Source organism: Micropterus dolomieu, linkage group LG17 (assembly GCF_021292245.1).
Source record: "Micropterus dolomieu isolate WLL.071019.BEF.003 ecotype Adirondacks linkage group LG17, ASM2129224v1, whole genome shotgun sequence".
NCBI classification, from domain to species: Eukaryota; Metazoa; Chordata; class Actinopteri; order Centrarchiformes; family Centrarchidae; genus Micropterus; species Micropterus dolomieu.
The window spans coordinates 18,383,701-18,405,450 of NC_060166.1; the positions used below are offsets into that span (position 1 = coordinate 18,383,701).

Below are 21,750 nucleotides of genomic sequence, written 5' to 3' on the forward strand. Positions count from 1 at the left end.
TATGTCCCCACATGAGACAGGGGGCTGGTTTTGTTCATTTTTACTGGAACACACAAAGTTATCAGGCTTAGGAATGTGTCATCACAAACACCACGCCAAACTCTAAGTTACTGTTTCTGAACTGCAGTATGCCTGTGGTCAAATCATAGGCTGTAGTAAATTTTTCTAAGATGAATTCATAATGATGAGCCTATTAAATAACATTAGTTCAATTCATTCTCATGGGGGGAAATGAAATTGCAGGAAAGTGATTTCAAACAGAAGCACAAGCAGAGGCTGGAAGAATGCAGGAGACGTACAGTAAATTGTTTCCCAGGCAAAGTAAAAGTGAGAGTGCAGTGCCAAATCCAAGCAGATAAAAGGTGAAGATAAAGTGATCCAGTTTTCCATGAAGGTGTTGCAAATATACTAGCACTTGTGTACTTTTCCTACTGTTCTTTTATGCTGTAGGAGTTCAGGCTTTTAATTAAATCATTTCAACTCTCTCATCTTTGTCTTTTTGTCTCTAGTTGGACTTGTTTAAGAGTTCAGCTCTGATCACAGATGTCCCTTTATCTGTATCTCCTTATTCCAAAGTTTTAAAAGGGAAGACTGCATTTTATACCCATTTTCCATTCCTTTCTGCTACAGCATAATGTGATCAGCTGTATTGAAACCCAACACAAGCATTTACAAAGTCAGTTGAAGCAAACAGACAGCTGATGACACTATTGGAGTGTTTGCTATGTGCACAAGCTTTTTGGTCAGATGTCTCCAATAATGTGTGAGACAGAGAAATGCAGTTTGTGTGTGTGTGTGTGTGTGTGTGTGTAGGGGTCTCTTGTGTAATTTTAATCTTCGTTAATTAGTTTGTTTGTCTGTATGTTCGTGTAGAGGCTCAACAGTACTTAGAGGAGGAGAGTATGTGTGACAGAGTGCTGTGGAATTTCTCAATCAGATCCAAAGAGTGTATTGGTTTTAACAGAAGACAGACTGTGTGTGTGTGTGTGTGTGTGTGTGTGTGTATGTGTGTGTGTGTCTGAGTTGAGTTCCTCAGCTGTAAAAACACTGCATCCTTGTTCTGTCAGTCATAACATCTTTCCTATTTCGCCTTTCTGTCCTTCCTCTTTCTTTACATTTAGTATTTTAAAGCTATAGTCTAAAGACAACACTGTTGTTTTATCCTTGGGTTATTGTTAGTAAAGATATCTGGTTTAAAATCCACTTCTAGAGACTAAAACGGTGGTTTGAGTGTGGAAAGGTTTAGACGTTTGTATCTGTTTGTTTTGGATATATGTAAGACTTCCCAACAAATGTGTGTGTGCATTTACATCTTAACTTTTGTTTTTGGTCACATGGCTTAATGTTGCAGATTCAAAGGTTGTAATTGGTACACTTGGATAAAATGGAATTACTGGAATAACTGAATTGCTGTATAGCTCCTTCAGTGAAATAGAGAATCAAAACAATACATCTAATACTTCAATGCCACTGAATATGATGACAATTAATGCATTTAAATATATCTAAAATAAATGTGCAACCCTACACAGCGTCTCGTATCCAGGTTCTGCCTAAATGGGCAACTGAAGCAACCGAAACAAGTCTCTGTAACTGACTGTATAAGAACTTTCGGAACCATCTCTGAAAGTAAAACTAGCATCCTTGCGCTACCTTTCTTCATAATGTTTACTCCTTTCTGGTATTATAGTATGTCATATTGAGTTAAACAGCGTGAGTTCATGTTCACAAACACATACGTTCATTTCACTGTTCATCAAAAACACGAGTACATGGAATTGTGCTCTTTAAGTGTGTTCATGTACAACACGTTATGGACACACTGCCTGTCCTCACCGTCAAACTTTATGTGCTACATTTGTCCAGCCACGTATTTGTTGCATATTGATTGGCAATGCATTTGCATTTTCACTTGTGTTCAGTGTAGTCACAATGCCTCGCTGACCACTTCCGGAGGTGGTCTGGCTAATCGGATCAAAATCCGTCCTTAGTGCATGTTGGGTGCATTTACAGCTTTACCTTAGATCAGTGTTCATTTCACCAGTTTCACCAGCGCTCCTCTGAAATATAGAAAAAAGTACATCCGGACTTACGGGCTAATTGCTATAAAATCTCTCCAGGTTACTTTGTTATTAAATGTGCATACAGTGGATTTAGAGAGCGCTCACATTGATAGTTCTATCAAAATTAAAACCTCTGCAGGTTGATCCTGGTTGGTCCTAAAATAATTACTTGAGTTTTATATTGACAGTGCAGTATATTTGCTTTTCAACAATAAATGGAATGACTCTGCATTCATTTCCACCTGGCATAGCAGTGTTGTTTTGTTGACCTGCTGCTGGTCTGAAAGCCTGCCTACACATAAGCACGCAGTTTGACCTCAACAGTTTCTGTTGAAACAAAGCTGACAAGGTATTACATCACATTATTAAAGCTAGGTCAGCAGCTGCAGGAGAATAGTACAAAAGTCATCACTTTATTATCAGTTTAGTAACACACATAGTTTTACTTGCTCATTTTCTTATCGCTTTCTTTCTCTGTCTCACTGTCACTGCATTCCTCCCCTGGGCCCTTTCCCACCCCATTGATTTTTCACTAAAAAGTAAAGTACAAATGCTAAAAAAAATAGTATTCATATCATGTGTGTCTTTATTTCACCCTGCTAGGTTGTAAAATGTTTTAGGCCAGTATAGATTTTCCTTATAGTCAATAACAAAACACGCTAATTTGACTTCCATGTGCTATGATCATTTGGTTTGATTGTCATCGCACTCAAATGGTATTATTCCACATAGTATTCGACTTAAGTCTGATAGCAACATTCTGTAGACTGAAAGGCTGGAGGCCACTGTTGCTTATGCCAAAAGCAGCACATAGTTTATTTTCGTACCTGAGCATCTACTCATTTGTATCTTTTGTCTTTCTTTTAATCTCTTTCTCTCTAGGCTCTATGTATAAATGTGCAATGCAGTGATGTGCTGGAGACGTTGAGCCTGATTTTCTGTGGCGCAGATGTGAATTGTTCAACTGGTATGGCAAGTTTGCCCACCCCTCTCTCCCTGGCCAACGCACACTCACAACCCTTACAGGCTGAGCTACTAAGCCACAATCTCAACACAGGTACGGTATAACCATGCATGCAATGTAAACAATGTGTGACTTTCTGGCCTGTATCCATGTCCACATAAAGGATTATAGTGTATATTGTGATTAATTTGTTTGAAGTGTACATTAAATAATAGCCTGATAGTGTCAAAATTATTGTGAATTGAATGTAAATTCCTTATACTTTCTTTGATGTGCCACACATTCCTGTCATACCCAAGAGTGTTTGGGGTTTTCCACTTAACTTTACCAGATGCCCTCCTATTTCAGGTAGATGTAGACTCCCAGTAGATGACAGCCTGTATGGTATATTTTACACAATTTTTTGTTTGTTCGTTCTCCTGCAGAGCTACCACGGTCAGAGGTGGGCGAGGCCATGGATGCAATACATTACTCAGCACCACCTTGTGTGTCTCACAATGGTTTCCTGTTCAAGACTGCATCCATGGCTCGGGCTATCACGGAGCGTAAAGGGAAAGAGGGTATACACAGACGCTTATATACACTCCATAACACAGAAATAACAAACTGTGTATTTGTAAAGCCATTTTCTAAACAAAGTCATGTAGTTCTTAAAATTGGCTTTACTATTAGCGACTAATATGAGGCCATTTGTTTTATTATGCTTCTTAATATTATGCTTTGTAAACCTTTTTTGTCCCTCCATGTAGAGTTCAGTCGCCGCTGGTGCACGCTGAATGATGGCACCTTCAGCTACTATGAGAGTGACAAGAACTCGAACCCTAATGGATCTCTGAAGGCTTCGGAGATAGCCTGTTTGGCTGTCGACCCCACTGAGAAACACGGGTATCAACACACACAAGCTAATCCACGAACACAGCTTTTTGACACAAAATTACTTGTTTCTCTCTTTTTCTCTCCTGGTTTTTATACCACCCTCTGTCTCACTTATGCCTAACCTCCCTTTCTAACCCTCAGGTATGAACATTCCTTTGAACTGTACTCAGAGTCAGAGCGTCTCTATCTGTTTGGCACTGATCAACCAGACAGCCACAAGGAATGGGTCAAGTCTATCGCCAAGGTAATCACCAAATACACGTTGGGGTCAATAAACCCAAATTGTACTTTCTCGTCAGGTGGACCCTTTCTTGGGGAGGATTTGACATAGTAATTGTTCATTTAAAGTAGAGAAATTAAAAGCTCTGATCAGGGGAAGGTTTGCAGTTCCACCCATGCTAAATGCTGCCTAGTTTTCGGGACAGGACTGGGTAATGCTGACGTGTTTCCCCTGCCACTTATTTTCCTTCAGAGCAGCACTCCTTTTAGCTGACATAATTGTCAGCTACATAATAGTGTCACATGAAGCAACAGTTAGTTTCATCTTCTGTGCTCAGCTGTACATGCTTAATGCTGAAGTAGATACAGTATTGTATCTACTTCAGCATTGTAAGTGTATGTATTTAATATTCTGTGATCTAACAGTTGGATGTGTCAGAGGACATTTAAAACAATAAGGACGATGCTGGATTGGCTGAATAAAGACACATTTACAGCTATAGGTCGTTTCTGTTTGACATGAATCCCCCTGCCACTGAAATATTTTACAGGAGCTTTAACCTTTCTTCTAACAATTGAATTATTATTGTTTTTCTTGGAAGGTTTCAGTAATGCACAGATGAAAGACTGTAAATCATCATGAAAAGAGAAGGAAATTATTAATGAGCAATGTATTACAAAGTCACACTGTCCTCCTTTTATTTGTAGAGCTTTATCCCAGCTACTGCAGAGCCTTTACTGAGGTTGGGCTTTGAGCGGATTGGGCGACTGAAGTATAAAGATGGCTTGAACCTACAAACATCGAAGGTCGGTTGGTTTGCCCTGGTGGGTTCCAAACTTCACGCCTACCTGGCGGACAGCCAGGGAGAGGAGATCCACCTCCGCAAGCTGAATGAACTCTGTGAGTACATGCACACACGCACTTGATGGGGGAGCGGGGGAGTATTTCATTATGAAATACAGTAGTTTGAAGAACAGATACACTGTGATGTTTAAAAGCACTGTATTTGTGTTTTACAGCAATTCAGCAAGACAACGAGGTGCTGGTTCTGGTGGAGAAAGGCAGGTGAGAGGGGACAGTTTACAGTCAATAGTATAATGTGTATTTTTTTTGTAAATCAGTTTTGGTCTTTTCTACTTTTTTTTCCTCACTTCCATCTCTTCTTCACTTGTTGAATGTTTATCTCTTTATTTAGAACGCTGTACATAGAGGGAGAGAGGAAGTTGGATTTTGCCGGCTGGTGTGGGGCCATCCAGGCAGCAGCGGGGAGTGGAGGAGACACACTGAGCCAACAGCAGCTGACAGAGACAGACATCCCTGTCATAGTAGACAGCTGCATCGGCTACATCACACAGTGCGGTGAGAGACATGCAGAGATGTGCACAGACAGTGACAAGTCTGACAAATGGATTTAAAGGGGTGCCGTATTCCTCCTTCACACCCTGTCAACCTAAACAGGCACACACACACACAGAGAGGCATGAAGTCTCACTGCCATGTGCCTGTACAGTATTTCTTGCCATTGCTGTTTGATTACACTTTCTGTGTGTGTGTCCTTACGTGACTATGATAGCAGGATATCTGGCTCTGCAAGAGACCAACAGACCATAAGACAACAAAACAACTCTGTTCCAACTCAATTTATCCCCTTTCTCCCTCTTTGCTGCTTTCCCCCCCTCTCTTTTTTATTTTCTTTCCCATCCCTCACTCCTTCTTTATTGTCCTACCACCTCCACCAACTGTCCTGGTTTTTTTCACTCTGACTAGTTTTCTTTTTCCTTTCTGTCAACCCATGATCGTCTTCTCCCTTTTCCTCCTCTCACGCCTGCATTTCCCTCCATTTACTGTACACACTTGCCGTGAATGTTAATCTCTTTGGTCAGCTTTCTGGGAAACCAGGTCAGAAATATCTTGTATCTCGCAGTCATGCACTGATGGTGATCATTTACCGTGACACTACATCTGATGTAATCATTCTTGATATTGTGATAAAGTGCAGGGTTTTACAAACCTTTGGCCCTCGACCTAGAATTTCTGGTCCCGAAAAGTGCGTAAAGTCCTTTACAAAGAAAGTATATTGTAATCGGATCTCACTTGAAATTTGACAGTGAGCCAGTGCAGCCAAGATCAACTAACAAGAACAGTACAATAGAAAGCAAGCGAGAGTTGAGTTTTTTTTTAAATCACCAGAATCCCTCTAGTGGACATAACTTGAACTGAGTCATTTGAGTAGTGTTAAACACCCAGGACACTTTAATTTGTTCAGTTGTTGTTACATCAGTATCAGTTATTGATGCTCTCCAAACCTGTGTCCCAGGACTTCCTCTAGAAAATAAGTCCAGTTTTTAGCTGAAATACCTTGCATTTTACACTTCTTTAAGTCTTATGAGTTCAGTTAATTTTTGAATCCATACTGGACCACGTGATCCTCCTTCTTAAGTCAAAATATGAATATCAAGTTGGAGGAATAAGTTTTTACCCAACAGTGGTGTTACAGGATGTGTTTTCTAAGAGTGACAGTATGGACATTGCCTCTGTTTGTAACATTTTGTGGTCTTGTGTATGCATTTTTAATGTTTTTTTAGGAATGACATCTGAAGGGATCTATCGTAAGAGCGGCGTGAACTCCCGTGTGGCAGCGCTGTGCGAGAGATTCCGTCGCGATGCTCGCAGTCTTTGTCTGCGGGAAGGAGAGCACCAGGTGGACGACGTCTCCAACACGCTCAAACGCTTCTTCAGGGAGTTAGAAGAAGGACTGTTCACGTCAGAGGATGCCAGCACCTGGCTCAGTACTGCTGGTAAGTCTCACAAGACTGTTGTTGTGCCCTGCAAAATAGTCAAGCGGTGATCTGAGGTTGGGTCACTTCACCACCTATCACATTTTCCCAATTACACCTAGTGGTATCCAGCCATGCAAGTAGTTTATTTGTTCAATGAGGTTAGGAGATACTGTATTGGTTGCTGAGTTCTGCTGCCAAAATGGAGGGGAATAAAATGGCAGATGTACTGTTTTTTTTAGGATAATCCACAGACCTCACTGTGGACAGTTTTAACAGTTTAAGTTTCTATTAAAGAAGTAGTCCCAGTAGACTTGGATTATTGTTGTAGGAAACGTTTTGGTGACTGATATCTCAAAACCTTTAACCTTCCTATCAATAAAGTTCAGTCAAACTCTGGAGTGGTTACTATTAAAGATGTGTGTGTGTGTGTGTGTGTATATATAATCATCAGAAGCAGAATGATTTCAGTTGCCGCATCAGTTTGCCAGAGATGCTGCAGCAGTTTGTCAGCTGACAAGCAGATACGGCCTTTGTTATCAAGACAACCTTGGACGTCTTTAGGCCTATTTTAAGGGGGCTGAAGCTACCCCAACATGGTCCTAAGCCCCTCCCCCAAATAATAATAAGAAAAATAATATATATAAATAATAATTTTTTTATTATTTTATTTTTTTACATTGCAGACATGTACTCAACAAAGAAAAACAAAAAAATTATAAATACTATAGAATAATACCAATATAATTTGTATTTATTGGCTTAAATTAATCATTCTGGTTGTTTCCTTTGCCTCACAATTTAAATCCCTACTGTGGTCAGGCACTAGGACCCTGAGGGACGTTTCGTTTCATCCCTGCTCTGCCTAGTTGCCGAACAATGTTACTACACACAGACACACACACAGCGACACATAGACGTGGTGAAGGAAGATTGATTCATCATAGTGAGTGATAAAGAATGTTGTTGTAAGTTGTTGTTAATGAAAGTTACTTGCTGAACTTAAGCTATGTTTACTTGAGGTAAAGGAGAGGGGATATATTTGTTGACTATGGAAAACACTAGTAGTGTGAACACCATTAATATCACTATTATAGTATTTTAAAATAATATCAGGTCTGTAGGGGTCTACAGGTCTTTAGTGGTCTGCAGGGCTGTAGTGGTGTACAGGTCTAAGGAGGGCTGTTTTTGTTTTCATCTAACAATAGGCATTTGTTGGCAGGTCTAGGCACCAAGGCATAACTAAATTAAATAGTAAATTATTTCATTTACTACATTTGCTATTCTGACCCACTTAACTTTCTGCATTTATTGGCTGTAATAAATTAACTAAATATGTAGATGTTGCCTAAATGTAGGCTTGGCTATACATGAGCATATACCCACAGATATACACAGGAAAATATAATAAAATAAAAGCAATCATATAAATACATGCACCCATATATACAGTAACCATTACTCCAAATGTTTTATTCCTTCCACCATCAGGTTAGTAAATTCAGAAAGTAGCCACTTTTAATAGGATCCTTATCAGCAGCATACATTATAAAGAATGTATTGTATCCTTGTATGCAACCAAACTGCAGAGCAAAATCACACACTTATTCAACCAATCCACAGTGCAGAAACAGCAATAATGTAGTTAAATAGCCTTCTTTGGACTGCAACTTGACACTATGTTACTTTATAATTAGACATGGTATTACTTTATACAATTTACATGATGATGGAAAACATTTAAGTCACAGCCTACAGAAAGAAGTCAGCCTGGCCTAGGTGAATTCCCCCCATGCAGCTTTGATGTGTCTAAAAACTAACATTAAATTAACTTTTGTTCAACAAAGGAGAAATGGAAGAAGAATCTGTCACTTTTTACCTGTTACCATCTTTGCTTCCTGACTGGCTGTTGACATAAGTGTAGTTCTAATACAGTAACAAAAGATGCGAGTGCAAAGATTTTGCAAGTGCAATTTATGCATACCCTGGAGGCTAAGCCCCCACTGTCTTTCAATCCTAGTGACGTCCGTGAAGACAACTGCAGTAATCAGGAGCTTGTCACTTTTAACTCAGCTTTGAATCTCACTTTATGTTGCTTTTTCTTCTTTCTCTCACTGTATTTGTCTACATTTCTACGTCTCTACCCATATCTCTCTCTTCTTTTATACCCTCATCCCCTCTTACACTTCCTGACACTCTCTTTGATCCTGATTCTCTTCCCCTTCTGTATTCATAATTTTCTCTTTCCCTTCCCTTCTCTCTGTCCCTTTCTCCAGCCATCCAGGATGAAAGTATGAAAATCTCCCAGTACCAGCTGCTGTTGAACAGACTCCCTCGTGTCAACAAGGCTACACTACAAGCCCTTATCAACCACCTCTACTTGTGAGAAACACAAATACATACACACATCCACGTCCTCTTGTACCTCTGTATGTCTCTTGATACCCATGTGTTGTTTCCCTGCATGTGTTTCAGGGTGCAACGTTTTTCTGAGCAGAACCAGATGAACCTCCATAACCTGGCCATAGTTTTCGGTCCCACGCTGTTCCAGACCGACGGGAAGGACTATACTGCTGGCCGCGCCATAGAGGACCTCATACAGCACTACACACTGATCTTTGAGGTCAGACTCACTGCTCACTGTTAGACAGGGGGGTGACAGGAGGGCAAAACATTTTGTTCTCTTAAGCCGAATAATTTTTCTTAAAGGATGACATCAGAAAATGGCAAACACAATGCAGAGGGCACAGCTGTAAAAGGTTGAGGTGTCAAAGAACATGGCATCTCATACTGGCAGCACGATCTGGCTCCAGAAATACAGAAAACTTTTAGGGACTGATTCCAGTTGGTGCCATTTTATTTCCCGTTGCATTTAAATGTATATTGTTATCATCTTATGAGTGTAGAGGGATTTTTTGAAAATTCATTCAGGAGATGGGAAACACAAGTTAAAGAGAGTGAGGAAATGCATTATGATAGGATTACCTCTCATGAGCTCTCTTGAAAGACAGCCACCCAATTATAGAAAGCTTTATCTCAGATACATTATTTTGTTTTGATGAGATTAAAATGCCGTTTCATGCTAGTGGCATTAGCTGGTTTGGCAGCAACAATGAGTAAATAAAGAGGTTTGGGGATTGCTGCTAGAGATCTAAAGCTTGGCATAATGCTTTAATTAAAGTAACATGTCAGTTGATGATTGATTCAGTGTTTGGATGTGAGTGAATGAAGGTGTGTATACTTGTTTGCAGGTGGATGAGCAGCAGCTAAAGAAGCAGCTAGACATGATCGAAGCTATCAACCAAATGCGAGATAAACTCAGCACAAAGTTTCCTGTGAGTCACACACACTGTAGATATCTTTATTTATTTTAAACAAAGAATGTTTTAACCTAACCTACCCCTTTAAGCCTCACATGATCGGTTTCATTCAACACTTTGTCATTTTGGGGCTCATATGCGTGCATATGTATGCTGTGGTTTTCTCTCTGACCTTTTCTCTGTTTGTGTGTACTGCACACTTTAGAGTACTGAACCTGGAGGACACTTCATCTGTACCGTGTACCTGGAGGAAAAGAAGGACACAGCAGAGCAACATGTCAAGGTGATCTGGACCAAATAACACAATGTTCATCCACAGGGAAAACAAGCAGCTACATTAGTATGCAGCCACACTTTCACCCTTTTGCTGAAGAGAGAAATACTCAGGAGTAACTGTGTTGCTTCCTCCCTCAGATCCCTGGTGCTATGACAGCTGCAGAGCTGACCTGTGAGGTTCTGGACCTGCGTAACATATCGGTTAAACGCAAAGAATACTGGAGCTGTTGGGAGGTCAGCGACAAGGAGGAAATGGGTGAGACACAGATGGAGAAGAGACAATAGTTGATAGATAGATAGATAGATGGATACTTTATTTATCCCCAGGGAAATTCACTGATACACTTCTTGTTTTTTATTTTAATGCAGATTATTATTTTCTGCCCATAAGATGTGCTTCCACCATGCAAATCTTTCTTTTTTTTTAAAGAAAGTAGTTGAGTACAGCTCTATTTATAACTCTTTTGGTTTAGAAAACATCACGGGTTCACGTGTACAATTAACATGAAAGATGACAAGGCCCACAGCGAAACAAAAACAGTGACTCAAAGCTTGTGAATTGCTCTCCACTCAACCTGCAGCCTGACCTACCCAAAGTGACGCGTAAACTCCAGAGGCAAAAAGATCATTCTCAGCATTGCAACCATGGTTTGTTTTGAGACTGGTATGTGGGCCATCTGGTTCCCCACCGGGAAGCCTGGAGGTGGCTTATCTAATGCCAGTAACACTCAAATGATTTGGCAGATTTCCCGTCACTGGCCAGAAAACCAGCCTGCTGATTATAGGAGAAGATAGAGTAATGATACTGAGTAAAAGGAAGGAAATTAGAATATTTAAGTGATGGGAAGAGTTGGAAGGAATTCTGTCAGTCACATTGTTTTCTACAGTATCAAAAGCTATTTTTGAGTTTGGTATGTAGGAGTAACGGCAAGCAAGAATGTAAAATGGCATAATTGTAAACCCAATCTGCATTCTGTTGTTTGCTAAAACACAAAATATTTTCATAGCTAAATAAAATATAAAATATTCTGCCCTGTCAATCATGGCATCAAGAGCTCAGCCTGTTTGTCTGAGAATGACAATCATGTTTTCTCTTCCTTTAAAAAACAAATGCTTTGTTAATGATTAGTTCAGATTCCTTTATGTGTTTCACTGTACTTCCCTCAGAACGTCCACTGCACTATCAGGAGCGAGTCCTACCCATCCTTCACTCCTTTGGCACAGACTCCCATCTGCTCATCAAGAAACACCTCGCTATGGACGCGATGATCATCTACCTGGGTACACACACAAACCACATGCCAACAAAATTGTCTAATTACCTAAATCCCTGCATTGTTAGTCCTCCACATCACTTCATTCTTAACAATCTTACCATTCTGCATCTTCCAGCCAATAAAGTGGATGCGTCCAAACAAGGGATGATGAAATTCAGAGAAGAGCGGAGCATCTTGGGGCTGTCCACTGGAAGTTTCCACGATCGATATTTTATCCTCAATTCCAACTCTCTCAGAATGTACAAGGAAGTCAGAGTAAGATTGGTAGATTTATTTTATACAAATTTCACTTACCGTGTTTTTATGGTCACATTCTTTCACAGGCTCATTCACTCTGTTTCTGTCTCTCTCTGTCTGTCAGAGTAACCGTCCAGAACGTGACTGGCCTGTGAAAAGCCTGACGGTCTACCTGGGTATTAAGAAGAAACTCCGTCCTCCCACATGGTGAGCGCATGCAGTGTAGCTCTGCTGTGGCTGCTCTGAATGCCGAGAGCTGTGAGGAAAAAGACCACTAAAATCACTCCCTGGGAACAAAGTGTACCGGTCTTTTCCCCTGGAGTGTATAAAATGTTCTCGCTTCTATGTCAGTGAATATTGGGAATATACACTTGCTGAAAGTTAAAGTCTGATTACCTTTTGATATATATTTCCAGAAAGGGAATGCTTTATGCAGCCCACTTCAATAGCTTTAGTATACAAGAGTACAACACCTCTGTACCACTATACCACTTGTAGGAGCTAGTGTTAATACACAAGTAAAATGCAACATTTTAATCTAAATTAAGACAAAAAATCGTGTGACTAGTTTAGTCACAGTATACGAGGTATACGAATGTACTGCAGGAGCAAGTACACATTAAATCAAGCAGGGATTAAATAATGCAAATATATGCATATATAAGTTTTTAATGGGAGTTTTCATTCAACTGTCTTTTTTATTTTATTTGAACCAAATCTGTCAGTGCCCCTGAGCTTACTTCAGAATTAATCCATTTAAAATTGTACACAGGTTGAGAGCCAATTCTGTAACCCCACTTACCTTTCAGCATAATAACTTAAAGGAAATGAATGGCTAAACTAAAATTCATGTTCCAATTTTAGACATATTTAATTATTTGCCTTATCTAAAATGTTTCATGCATACTTTTAAACAGAGTGACCACTAGGGGGCAGACTGAGCCCAAGAATTGTCAGCTCTGTGCTGATGTTGAACCAATTCTCTCTCGCTCTCTCTCTCTCTGTTTCTAGTTGGGGACTGACAGTGGTGTATGTGAGTAAGAAACAGGAGAAGCCAGACAGACAGCAGTGGTGAGTAGCTGTCCAGTGCAGTATGTACAGCATGTAGACCTTTTATATAAAATATATAGCTGTCTGACCAGAGCACTCACAGCTCAGGCCAGTCCTGCTCATATTGTCTGCTTCAACAAGAAAACACAGTTTATTCCAAGATTTTTACTTTAATATGTATTACACCCCAACCCAAGAAAGATTTGGTGTTGTGCTCTGCTCTCTGAGCTTCATAGCTACATATAGATGAACATTGTTGAAATCATATGAAATTGCTTTATTAGTTTAGAACAGTTTGCGGCTCACAGCTTCAGGCATAATTTGTGTGTGTGTGTTTTATAAATTTGTGAGCATCCATCCATAAATGGTTTTAACTGTAGCATGAGACAGATGCTAAAAGAAGTTATTACTTAATATTAAGGTAAAAACTTGATTAATCTCTCTCATGGCTATGATTTGATACTTGGACAACTTCCCATAATGCACTTCAGTTGCCTGCTTGGTTCAGTATGTTGACTAGAACTGGAGAATATGATTTTTTTGTTCCTTTAAGTAATTAAAGCTTTTTATCTTTCTGCAGTAGTATGCAGCCTTCAGTGCAAACATATTCAGTCCATCGACACGTTGCCTGCTGTTGATCACATTTTTGACGTACATGTAAACATGACCAATGGTAGAAAAAGCTAGCGGTTTCTCTGCAGGCAGAGAAAACAGGTCAGATCCCTGCATGAGAGTTTGAAGGAGGCATATGAAAGGTCGGCTCGTCCCAGGTGGGAAACACACATGAGTACACCTGTAACCATGCCTCTGTTCTAACCCAGGTCTGTTTACATATACATCCTTATGTGTGTTTGTATGCGCGCATCAGTTGAATATGTGCATGCATCCATGTGCATGCTCTGTGTGTGTCTGTTTGTTTATGTTACAGTGGGCTCTGCACTGTCAACAGCAGTAGACATCTGCACTGTTGTAATGGGAGTGCTGTTCTCGTCACGCTGTAGGCCGTATCATCTCTCGGTTACGCTCCATCGCCATGTCGCTCACAGTGAAAAACACACCTGAGAGAACAAACAGAGAGGGAGGGAGGGAATGTGGAGGAAAGATAAAGAAGGCAGGGGGAGAAAGTGGAGAGTCATGCTGAAGGGTATACTGTATACTAAGTAAAAAATGTTGCATTTACTGCAAGTAAAACTCAGTGAGGAGAAGAATGGTTGGAGATAACAAGAAAGTGAAAATATGAAAAAATGAATGGATGGGAAAGTGCCCATGTACCTGACTGAACCTCCCTCTCCTGTACACAGTTAATATCTTTTTTTATCCCGTTATTGCCTCTATCAGCATATTCTTGCACTAACTGTACTTCAGCTCACCGGGAAATTGATACATTTTCACAATATTATGTAAATCTTATTCTGTGTCTTTACGGAAACCCACAATGATGTATGAGCAACATTTATTCTTCTGCTGCCGATAAAGTTCTGCAGTTAATGGCCCAGTTAATTGCATAGAAAGTAAATGTATTGTAGTGCATTAGCGCATACTGTGCACTGTAGGTTTGCATGCAAGAATAGAGTGACTGTCCTCTTTCGAATCCAAACAAAAACTAATGAGCTCTTCTGGTCCTAATGATGCAAACTAGGGAAAGGGAGGAGGTGTGTGTGTGTGTGTGTGTGTGTGTGTGTGTGTGTGTGTGCGCCAAATCTCTTGACTGTAGCTAAATATGTCTGTGGTATAATCTATACCGTATACTGTTTCGTTCTCAAGTCTGTATCCGTGCCTTGCTGTGTCTTGTTGTGTCTCAGTGGAGAGCACTTGAATAATTGCTGTAGTCTAAATCTGTGCTCATAACAATTATAATTGTGTAAATCAAGCCTGTTTATTCAGGACAGCATGGCTGCCGACTCACAGGGTTATGTTATGGCCACCTGAGTGGCATAAAATATGCACATACACACACAGAGACACTTTTCTCGGACACACAGTCAACACTGAAGGGCTTAATCAGTGTTTCTCTTTGTCAGGAGTTTAAATTAGGAATCACACTCGGTGTTTACGCTTGTGGCGGCGGCGCCGGGTGCCATAATAGAGGATATGTCAATTTATTTTAATATCTATCACTACCTCTCTCTTTTCTTCTGTTTTTTTTCCCCTCCAAATTCCCCTCAGTCTCCGAAATGCCTCTTTGCCTGTCTGGCTTCTTCTCTCCCAAGACCACACACACACACACACACACACACACACACACACACACACACACACACACACACACACACACACACGCGCACACACGCACACACACACACGCGCGCGCCCACACATACCTCCTGATTTTTATCACACCATTTCCTTCACTTTATCACCCTCTATTTATTTGCAGGTATATCTGCTGTGACACCCAGTCAGAAATGAGGGAGTGGTATGCTACTTTTCTCACTATCCAGGTAAGATCACACACACACACACACACACACACACACACACACACACACACACACAAAATATGTTGACGGGCTTATAGACGTATCATTTATGGTCATGCTATAACTCTTCTATTTGTAATAATTCAAAATTTATGAATCTTGACATTTTGCTTGTTTGTTTCCTCTGGCCAATAGTCTCTAAGGCTTGAACCAATAGTTTTGGAGGTGGTCCTTAGCATTAGTGATATAACAGCACTAATGGACGCAGTATACCTCAGGACAATTTAAATGGCATAGTACAGCTTTATAAATATTTTCCGACACCTGCTGGTAGTGTTGTAAAATCTCCCCTTGCTCCCCCTTTCCATCTCTCCCTCTGTCCGTGTCTACTCTTCGTTAAAGTCCGACGGCAACGTTTGGCCTGAGGACGGACTCCAGCAGACACGGGTGAGCCGCGTGATACCGGACACACGTCATGGTAACGTGTCACTGATACCACTACGCGGAAGTGAGAATGAGATGCGGAACAGTGTAGCAGCTTTCAGCCAAGACCCGCTTGCCGTGAGTCAACCTACCAATCACTGGGACTAATCGCTGACAAACCAGGAAGATCAATCTGAAGCTCCTGGCTAATCAGAGACATTCATGCTGTATAGGTGGTCCAGACCCTCAACCTTAATCCTCACAGATGAGGAGAACAAATTTGCACTGAAAGTGTGCTGGTTGTGTAACATGTACTCTATTTAGAATTCTACTTAGTCTAAATATTTGAGATATATCATTGTGCATGAAAAGGATTAGTCTTGTTAGAACATGCACAGTGGTCCTTCAGTATATGTCTTGTTGGAGTTGGGGGTTACACCTGTGCAGGATCAATAATCTCTGCTCCATGATTCTTTGTTGATTTTACCATCATGACACGATCTGGGTTCTCAAACTGTTGGCTTTAACCAAAAATACACTACGGAGCTCTTCTTTGTGAAATTTTTTCATAAGCTTGGAAGCCAGGACAAGAAAATAAATTACTAATTTGTGTCTGAGTCTAAAAAAGTTTTAAGAATCCAGATGAGGTGAGGAGGAGTAGACAGCTGCATCTTCATATTGTTGGAGGTTTGGACTGAGAACCAACAAAACAGAAACACAACAAGAGTTATTCTGGCTAGGCTCTGCCAAAGCTCGCTTCAAAGCACCAAGGCAACAACCGAAACAAAGACTAACACATTTGAAGTGAACTCATGCCTGCAGGCGAACTATGGTTAACACTATGTTTCACAGCGCTGCTGCCCTATCAGCTCGCAGAGTTTGACAAACATCACGTTGGTTTGTTGAACTATATTTTGAGCCTGCGGACTTTAAACCGGACCTGCTCAACAACATCCATATCACCTTCTTTTTCTGTTCTCTTATTTTTATAGAAAATTTGATCGCTGCCATCCAAAACAATTCACTCTTTTTGCACTCAGTTGGTGCTTTGGGATCGGATGTCCACAATCTGATGATGCAGTTGTCTCCTCCTGCTGTTTCTAGCCATCATATGATTCTAGCCATCACATGCCTCTCATTAGTTTGCTGCAGACTGCAAGCAGCACATAACAATTCAAGTCAGTCTTTGGCAATAACACGATTTCCAGGGTTGCTGTGTTGTTACCTTCCAGATATTTTCTATTGAACCTCGTCTTTTAAGTGTATTGACTGGATGCATTTTTTGTATCAGGAGTGTGAGAGGAGGTGTGATTGCTTTGGTGATGGGGCGGCAGCAGAAGCTGTGTTTTTGCAAGATGCTTGTGTATGCAAGGCTGATGAAGAGAGATTCACTGCACATTGATGTGGTGATTGATCAGTTTTAGAGAGAGAGAGAGAGAGAGAGAGAGAGAGAGAGAGAGAGAGAGAGAGAGAGAGACTTTTAAATGTTAATATCATAGATCATCTGTTTTCTTTTTCTTCTCACACATGAATCTTCACACTTCTCTTGTTGTTTAGATGCCTCTTAATATCTTTCACCCTACTTTCCCCCCTCAGTCCATCACCGTCTTCACCTCCCGGTTTCTCCATCTGTCCCTCTCTGTCATAACCCCTCTCTGTTGTTTATCTTTCAGCTTTTTAGAGATGTTCGATAATGGTCGCTGCAAGAAAGGTAAAACAATTTAACACTTATATTCTAGATGTAGCATTTTCAAATTAAAATCATTTTGATTCATATGTCGGCAGTGTATTCTGTAGTGTGTGTGAGCTGCATCAACAAGCGATTAGTAACTTAGTCGATCAACAGAAAATCAATCCTTTTTGATCTTTTCATTAATTGTTTAAGATATTTATCAAGTACAAAGATTTTCTGAAGTGTGAGGGCATGCTCCTTGTCTCCGATTCAGATGTTTGTAAAATGAATATCTTGTGAATTTGCACATTTCACTAATTTCTGACATTTTGCAGATTAAATAATGAATGGATACATAGAACAAAATATTGGACTGATTGATTGATAATGAAAACAACAATTAGATGCAGCACCAATAGTATATAGGAGGATTCTATAATCCAAGGCTCCAATGAAATTGACACATCATAAAGTTGGAGTGAAAGATAAAGCAGTGTCTCTCAGTTTAAGCTGCTTTGTTGGTTTATCAGTCAGGCTGTGTATCTGCGTTTATCTTCTCTCTTGACCGCTGCTTATTAACTCCGTGTCTTGTCAGCAGCCTCATATCTGGTTGCCATGGCTCTGAGACATACGTTGTCTGGATGAAAATTTGATGCTTGGCCTCTCAGGGGGAAAATGCTGTGAAACATGTTTTAGTTTTAGGAATAAAAGTTACACTTTAGTGGTTCCAGTCTGCTGTGATAGATTAAAACCCCCCCCAGATATTTATGAATTGTAAGTTTAGGATGTGACAACACTGATTTGAATGCTGTCTTTTCTTTGAAAGGCGTACTGTCGGCCCCAGATGACCTCAGAACATCCCAGTGACATCACTCCACGCCTGTAAGGACCAGAAAGACAGACAATCTTTCTTTATGTGGATTATGGCCTTACACTGCCATCCGGTCCTTTTGAATATGAAGTGGACCAAATAGTAAACAGACAACAGGATCACATGTGAAATATAACCTCCACTGGTTTCCCTGCACAAATGAATTTTACTTGACTTGATGTACGGTAGAAGCTACTGGGACAGTTTGATTGACTACAATCAACCTTAAGATTTTCTAACTCGCCAAACGTTCCACTTTTTCCATTGGTCAGTGTGACTCAATCACTGCATTGCATTATGGGACAGAGGCATGAAAGACGTGCTGAGAGAAACCTTAATTTCTTTAATGTATTTGTTATTCTAGGCACTATCATTGAATGCTTAATTTTTTTAAATAGAGGATTGAAGTTATTTGACCTGCAGTTGTAGCTGAATCTGATTTATAATTTTGTGATGTTTATAGCACTTTCTGTTCTATTGCTTAAAGAATTGTCAAAATTGCTATTGTAAGCTTATGTCAGTGGACACTGTGACCTGATTTTGTCCAGTGTTTGTTTCACGGGGACCAAGACAACGACACAGAGAAAAGCTGAGATATGACGGGTGATGGAAAGGACATTTGCCAGTAGCTGTGTAAAACCACGCACAGACTTGCATATCTGCGATTGTGTCCATTTGTCTGCATATGTGCACCAATGTGCATGCAGTATGTGTGAATATGTGTATGCGTGTTTGTGAGTGGACAAGTGTGTTTTTTTTATGGAGTGAAGGAAGGAGAGGCATGTGCTGAAAAAAAACAAAAACTTTTCTTCAGATTAAAAGAAGGAAGTCAAAGTTGAGGTCAATATGGCTTTTTTGAGAAATTGTTGAAATATGTGATAAAATACGTGAAGGACTTTACCATTATCCCCTATTCTGAATCAAATAGACTGAGTGACATTAAGGAGGTCACATTTCAAACCACGGTCACTTATTCAAAACAGTGTTTTTGCCCCGGCCTGATCAGTGGTTTTGTCTGTCCCCATGAGCTCTTCGTGTCCTCACATGGTCCCCAGCACTGCCTCCTCTCTATACGTCATTTTCTAAATCCTGTGATGCTTAGAGACAATATACAGCACATGAGCAGTTCTGTCATTACTAGCAATATATTTATGAAGTTTTAGATTATGAATTAGTCACATTGGAATATACATGTTTTTCTTTTGTTCGTTATGCACAACATAGAACAGTCTATTGTTAAACTATTGTTAAAGTTTGTTCATCGAAACCCCCGAAACAGGGCACAGAAGTTCCTGTCTGTAAGCACAGAAAACACATTAAAGGGCGTTATAATATTCTTTCCTTATACTTGGATCTAAACTTGTATATATTTTGTCAAAAGGACAGCCATTAAACAATCTGTATTAACCTGTCGACAGTTTCCTTAGCAGCTTCGTTGAACTGCCCGTCTTCACCACCTTGTAGTGTTGCCTCTGTCTGTCAGGCCTCTGTCTGCCTGTAGCTTTTCCCTATTGTAAAGATTTCTTATTTATTTGGAGAGCAGAGGACACTAGGTGCTACACCTCTGCTGGTGATAGATCATGGAGTTAGTTTTGAGCACCTTTTAAGTGTGTGTGTGTGTGTGTGTGTGTGTGTGTGTGTGTGTGTTAGCTGCTCTCCAGCCCAGACCTCAACAGGACTCGAGAGAAGACTGTGTAGTAACCTAATTACACTCCATATGGAAAGTCTTTATTCCCTCCATGGGTTAGACTTCATTTGGATAGTCTGCCTACAGATAATTAATACAGTATTTGTAACATTTCAACAGCTTATTAGTTGAGACTCAACAGTTGAACTGTTCCATGTTTCATCTTGGTTAGGGTATGTTCATGAATTGTCACATCTACTTGAAACAGCTGAAATGTTTTAAAATATTCTGTAAATTATCTGCAGGCAGAATATCCAAATAATGTGTTACCCCTCCATGTACTTTGTTTCATGTTTTATTGTTTTTAATGTTGAATCACAGTGGATGTACCATAAGTACTTTTTTGACTCTCATCAGATAAAGTGAAAGCAGATATTTACAAATTGATCAAAATCAGGTACAAATATTAAACACAAAATAATTGTTAGTGTAAGTATTGCGCCCTGAAGTCAACAAGCTCTGTCAAGTTGCATGGGAGCTGCGAGCAAACTGTCAATTGTACATCATGTCACAAAGCTTGGATTGAATTAGTTTGGGCCGTGGGACTTTTCTGTTCTGCATTTATTTATTTGACCCTCCACCTTCACAAGTCTGCACGGCGGCATCAGGTTTAGGAGATGCTTCTCTCCACAGCATGAAGCTTCTGTGACAGGCTTCATTCTGGGGATGGTGATGTGTGATATCTGGCTAATCAAACAATGCAATCTTACTCCACTTTGTTTCAAAGTCTGGATCCATAACAGCAGCTGGTGAAGCACCAGTGTAGCAGCAGCTGTGTTCACTGTTTCTCCCATCGTGCTGTCTCCACAGACTTCTTGGTGGCCTCCTTTTATGTTAGTGGCCCTTTTTACATGGTCAGTTGTTCTAGGCAGATTTCCAGTTGTGCCATTTTCTTCATTTCCTTCATATTTTTTTTGTTTTGTCTATCTTAAGGGTAATTTAGTTCTCTGGAAATTTTCTTGGATCTTTCCTCCGAATGGTACTTTTCTTTTTTAACTCACAGATTTGTCCTCAGTTTTTATATAAAAAAATGAATTTTCTTTGTTGTGACTTCTGAAGACATTTGACTGCAGCCATGATGGCTGAATACATTTGCAAACAATTATTTTATTCAAAACGTCCTTTAGTACATCAGTGATTCAGTGTTGTAAAACAATAAAAAGTCAAGCTGGGGGTGGAGAGTTATTTTTATAAACTGTCTATATTCTCACTCTCTTTCAGTCTCTTATCTTCTTCTGTTGCTCTGCATTTTACTTATTTTGCGTTTCTGAAACTCTAATAAACAATTTCAGCTACTTGTGTGTGCATTTGTGTCTATGTGAACACGCATAGAATTATTGTGCATCGTCACATCATTCCTTGCTATAAAAAAAAAAGTGTTTCTCCAAAAGGTTGATGCCCTCCAGCTCTGCTTTGTCTTCATGGTAATCCAGTAGTTTTTCTTCATTGTTTTATGAAATTAAAGTACAAACACATTTTCAAACTGTAGCTGGGCTACAAACCCATACACAACATATTACACATGTACATTTTCAGTCAACACAAATACATAAGAAACTTTTGCGATGCCTGCAGGTTTCATGACAATGTCATGCCACAGCCATAAAATGGAAGTCT

At 40.1% G+C, this 21,750-nt stretch overlaps 1 protein-coding gene across 5 annotated transcripts in view; it reads left to right on the forward strand.

Moving 5' to 3' along the window:
* LOC123985628 (arf-GAP with Rho-GAP domain, ANK repeat and PH domain-containing protein 1-like) overlaps positions 1–21,428 on the forward strand; it is a 56,064-nt gene extending 34,636 nt beyond the window's left edge. For all 5 annotated transcript variants that reach the window (XM_046073319.1, XM_046073320.1, XM_046073321.1 and 2 more), the window contains 21 exons: positions 2,946–3,120; positions 3,453–3,587; positions 3,777–3,912; positions 4,045–4,147; positions 4,831–5,023; positions 5,143–5,188; positions 5,319–5,482; positions 6,709–6,921; positions 9,177–9,282; positions 9,376–9,523; positions 10,152–10,235; positions 10,426–10,503; positions 10,635–10,752; positions 11,664–11,777; positions 11,889–12,028; positions 12,135–12,217; positions 13,022–13,081; positions 15,438–15,501; positions 15,883–16,041; positions 17,577–17,614; positions 18,402–21,428. In XM_046073319.1, the coding sequence (XP_045929275.1) occupies positions 2,946–3,120; positions 3,453–3,587; positions 3,777–3,912; positions 4,045–4,147; positions 4,831–5,023; positions 5,143–5,188; positions 5,319–5,482; positions 6,709–6,921; positions 9,177–9,282; positions 9,376–9,523; positions 10,152–10,235; positions 10,426–10,503; positions 10,635–10,752; positions 11,664–11,777; positions 11,889–12,028; positions 12,135–12,217; positions 13,022–13,081; positions 15,438–15,501; positions 15,883–16,041; positions 17,577–17,597 (2,340 nt within the window). In that variant the 3' untranslated portion in view covers positions 17,598–17,614; positions 18,402–21,428. The remainder of the gene's footprint in view (positions 1–2,945; positions 3,121–3,452; positions 3,588–3,776; positions 3,913–4,044; positions 4,148–4,830; positions 5,024–5,142; positions 5,189–5,318; positions 5,483–6,708; positions 6,922–9,176; positions 9,283–9,375; positions 9,524–10,151; positions 10,236–10,425; positions 10,504–10,634; positions 10,753–11,663; positions 11,778–11,888; positions 12,029–12,134; positions 12,218–13,021; positions 13,082–15,437; positions 15,502–15,882; positions 16,042–17,576; positions 17,615–18,401) is intronic.
* The last annotated feature ends 322 nt before the right edge of the window (positions 21,429–21,750 follow it).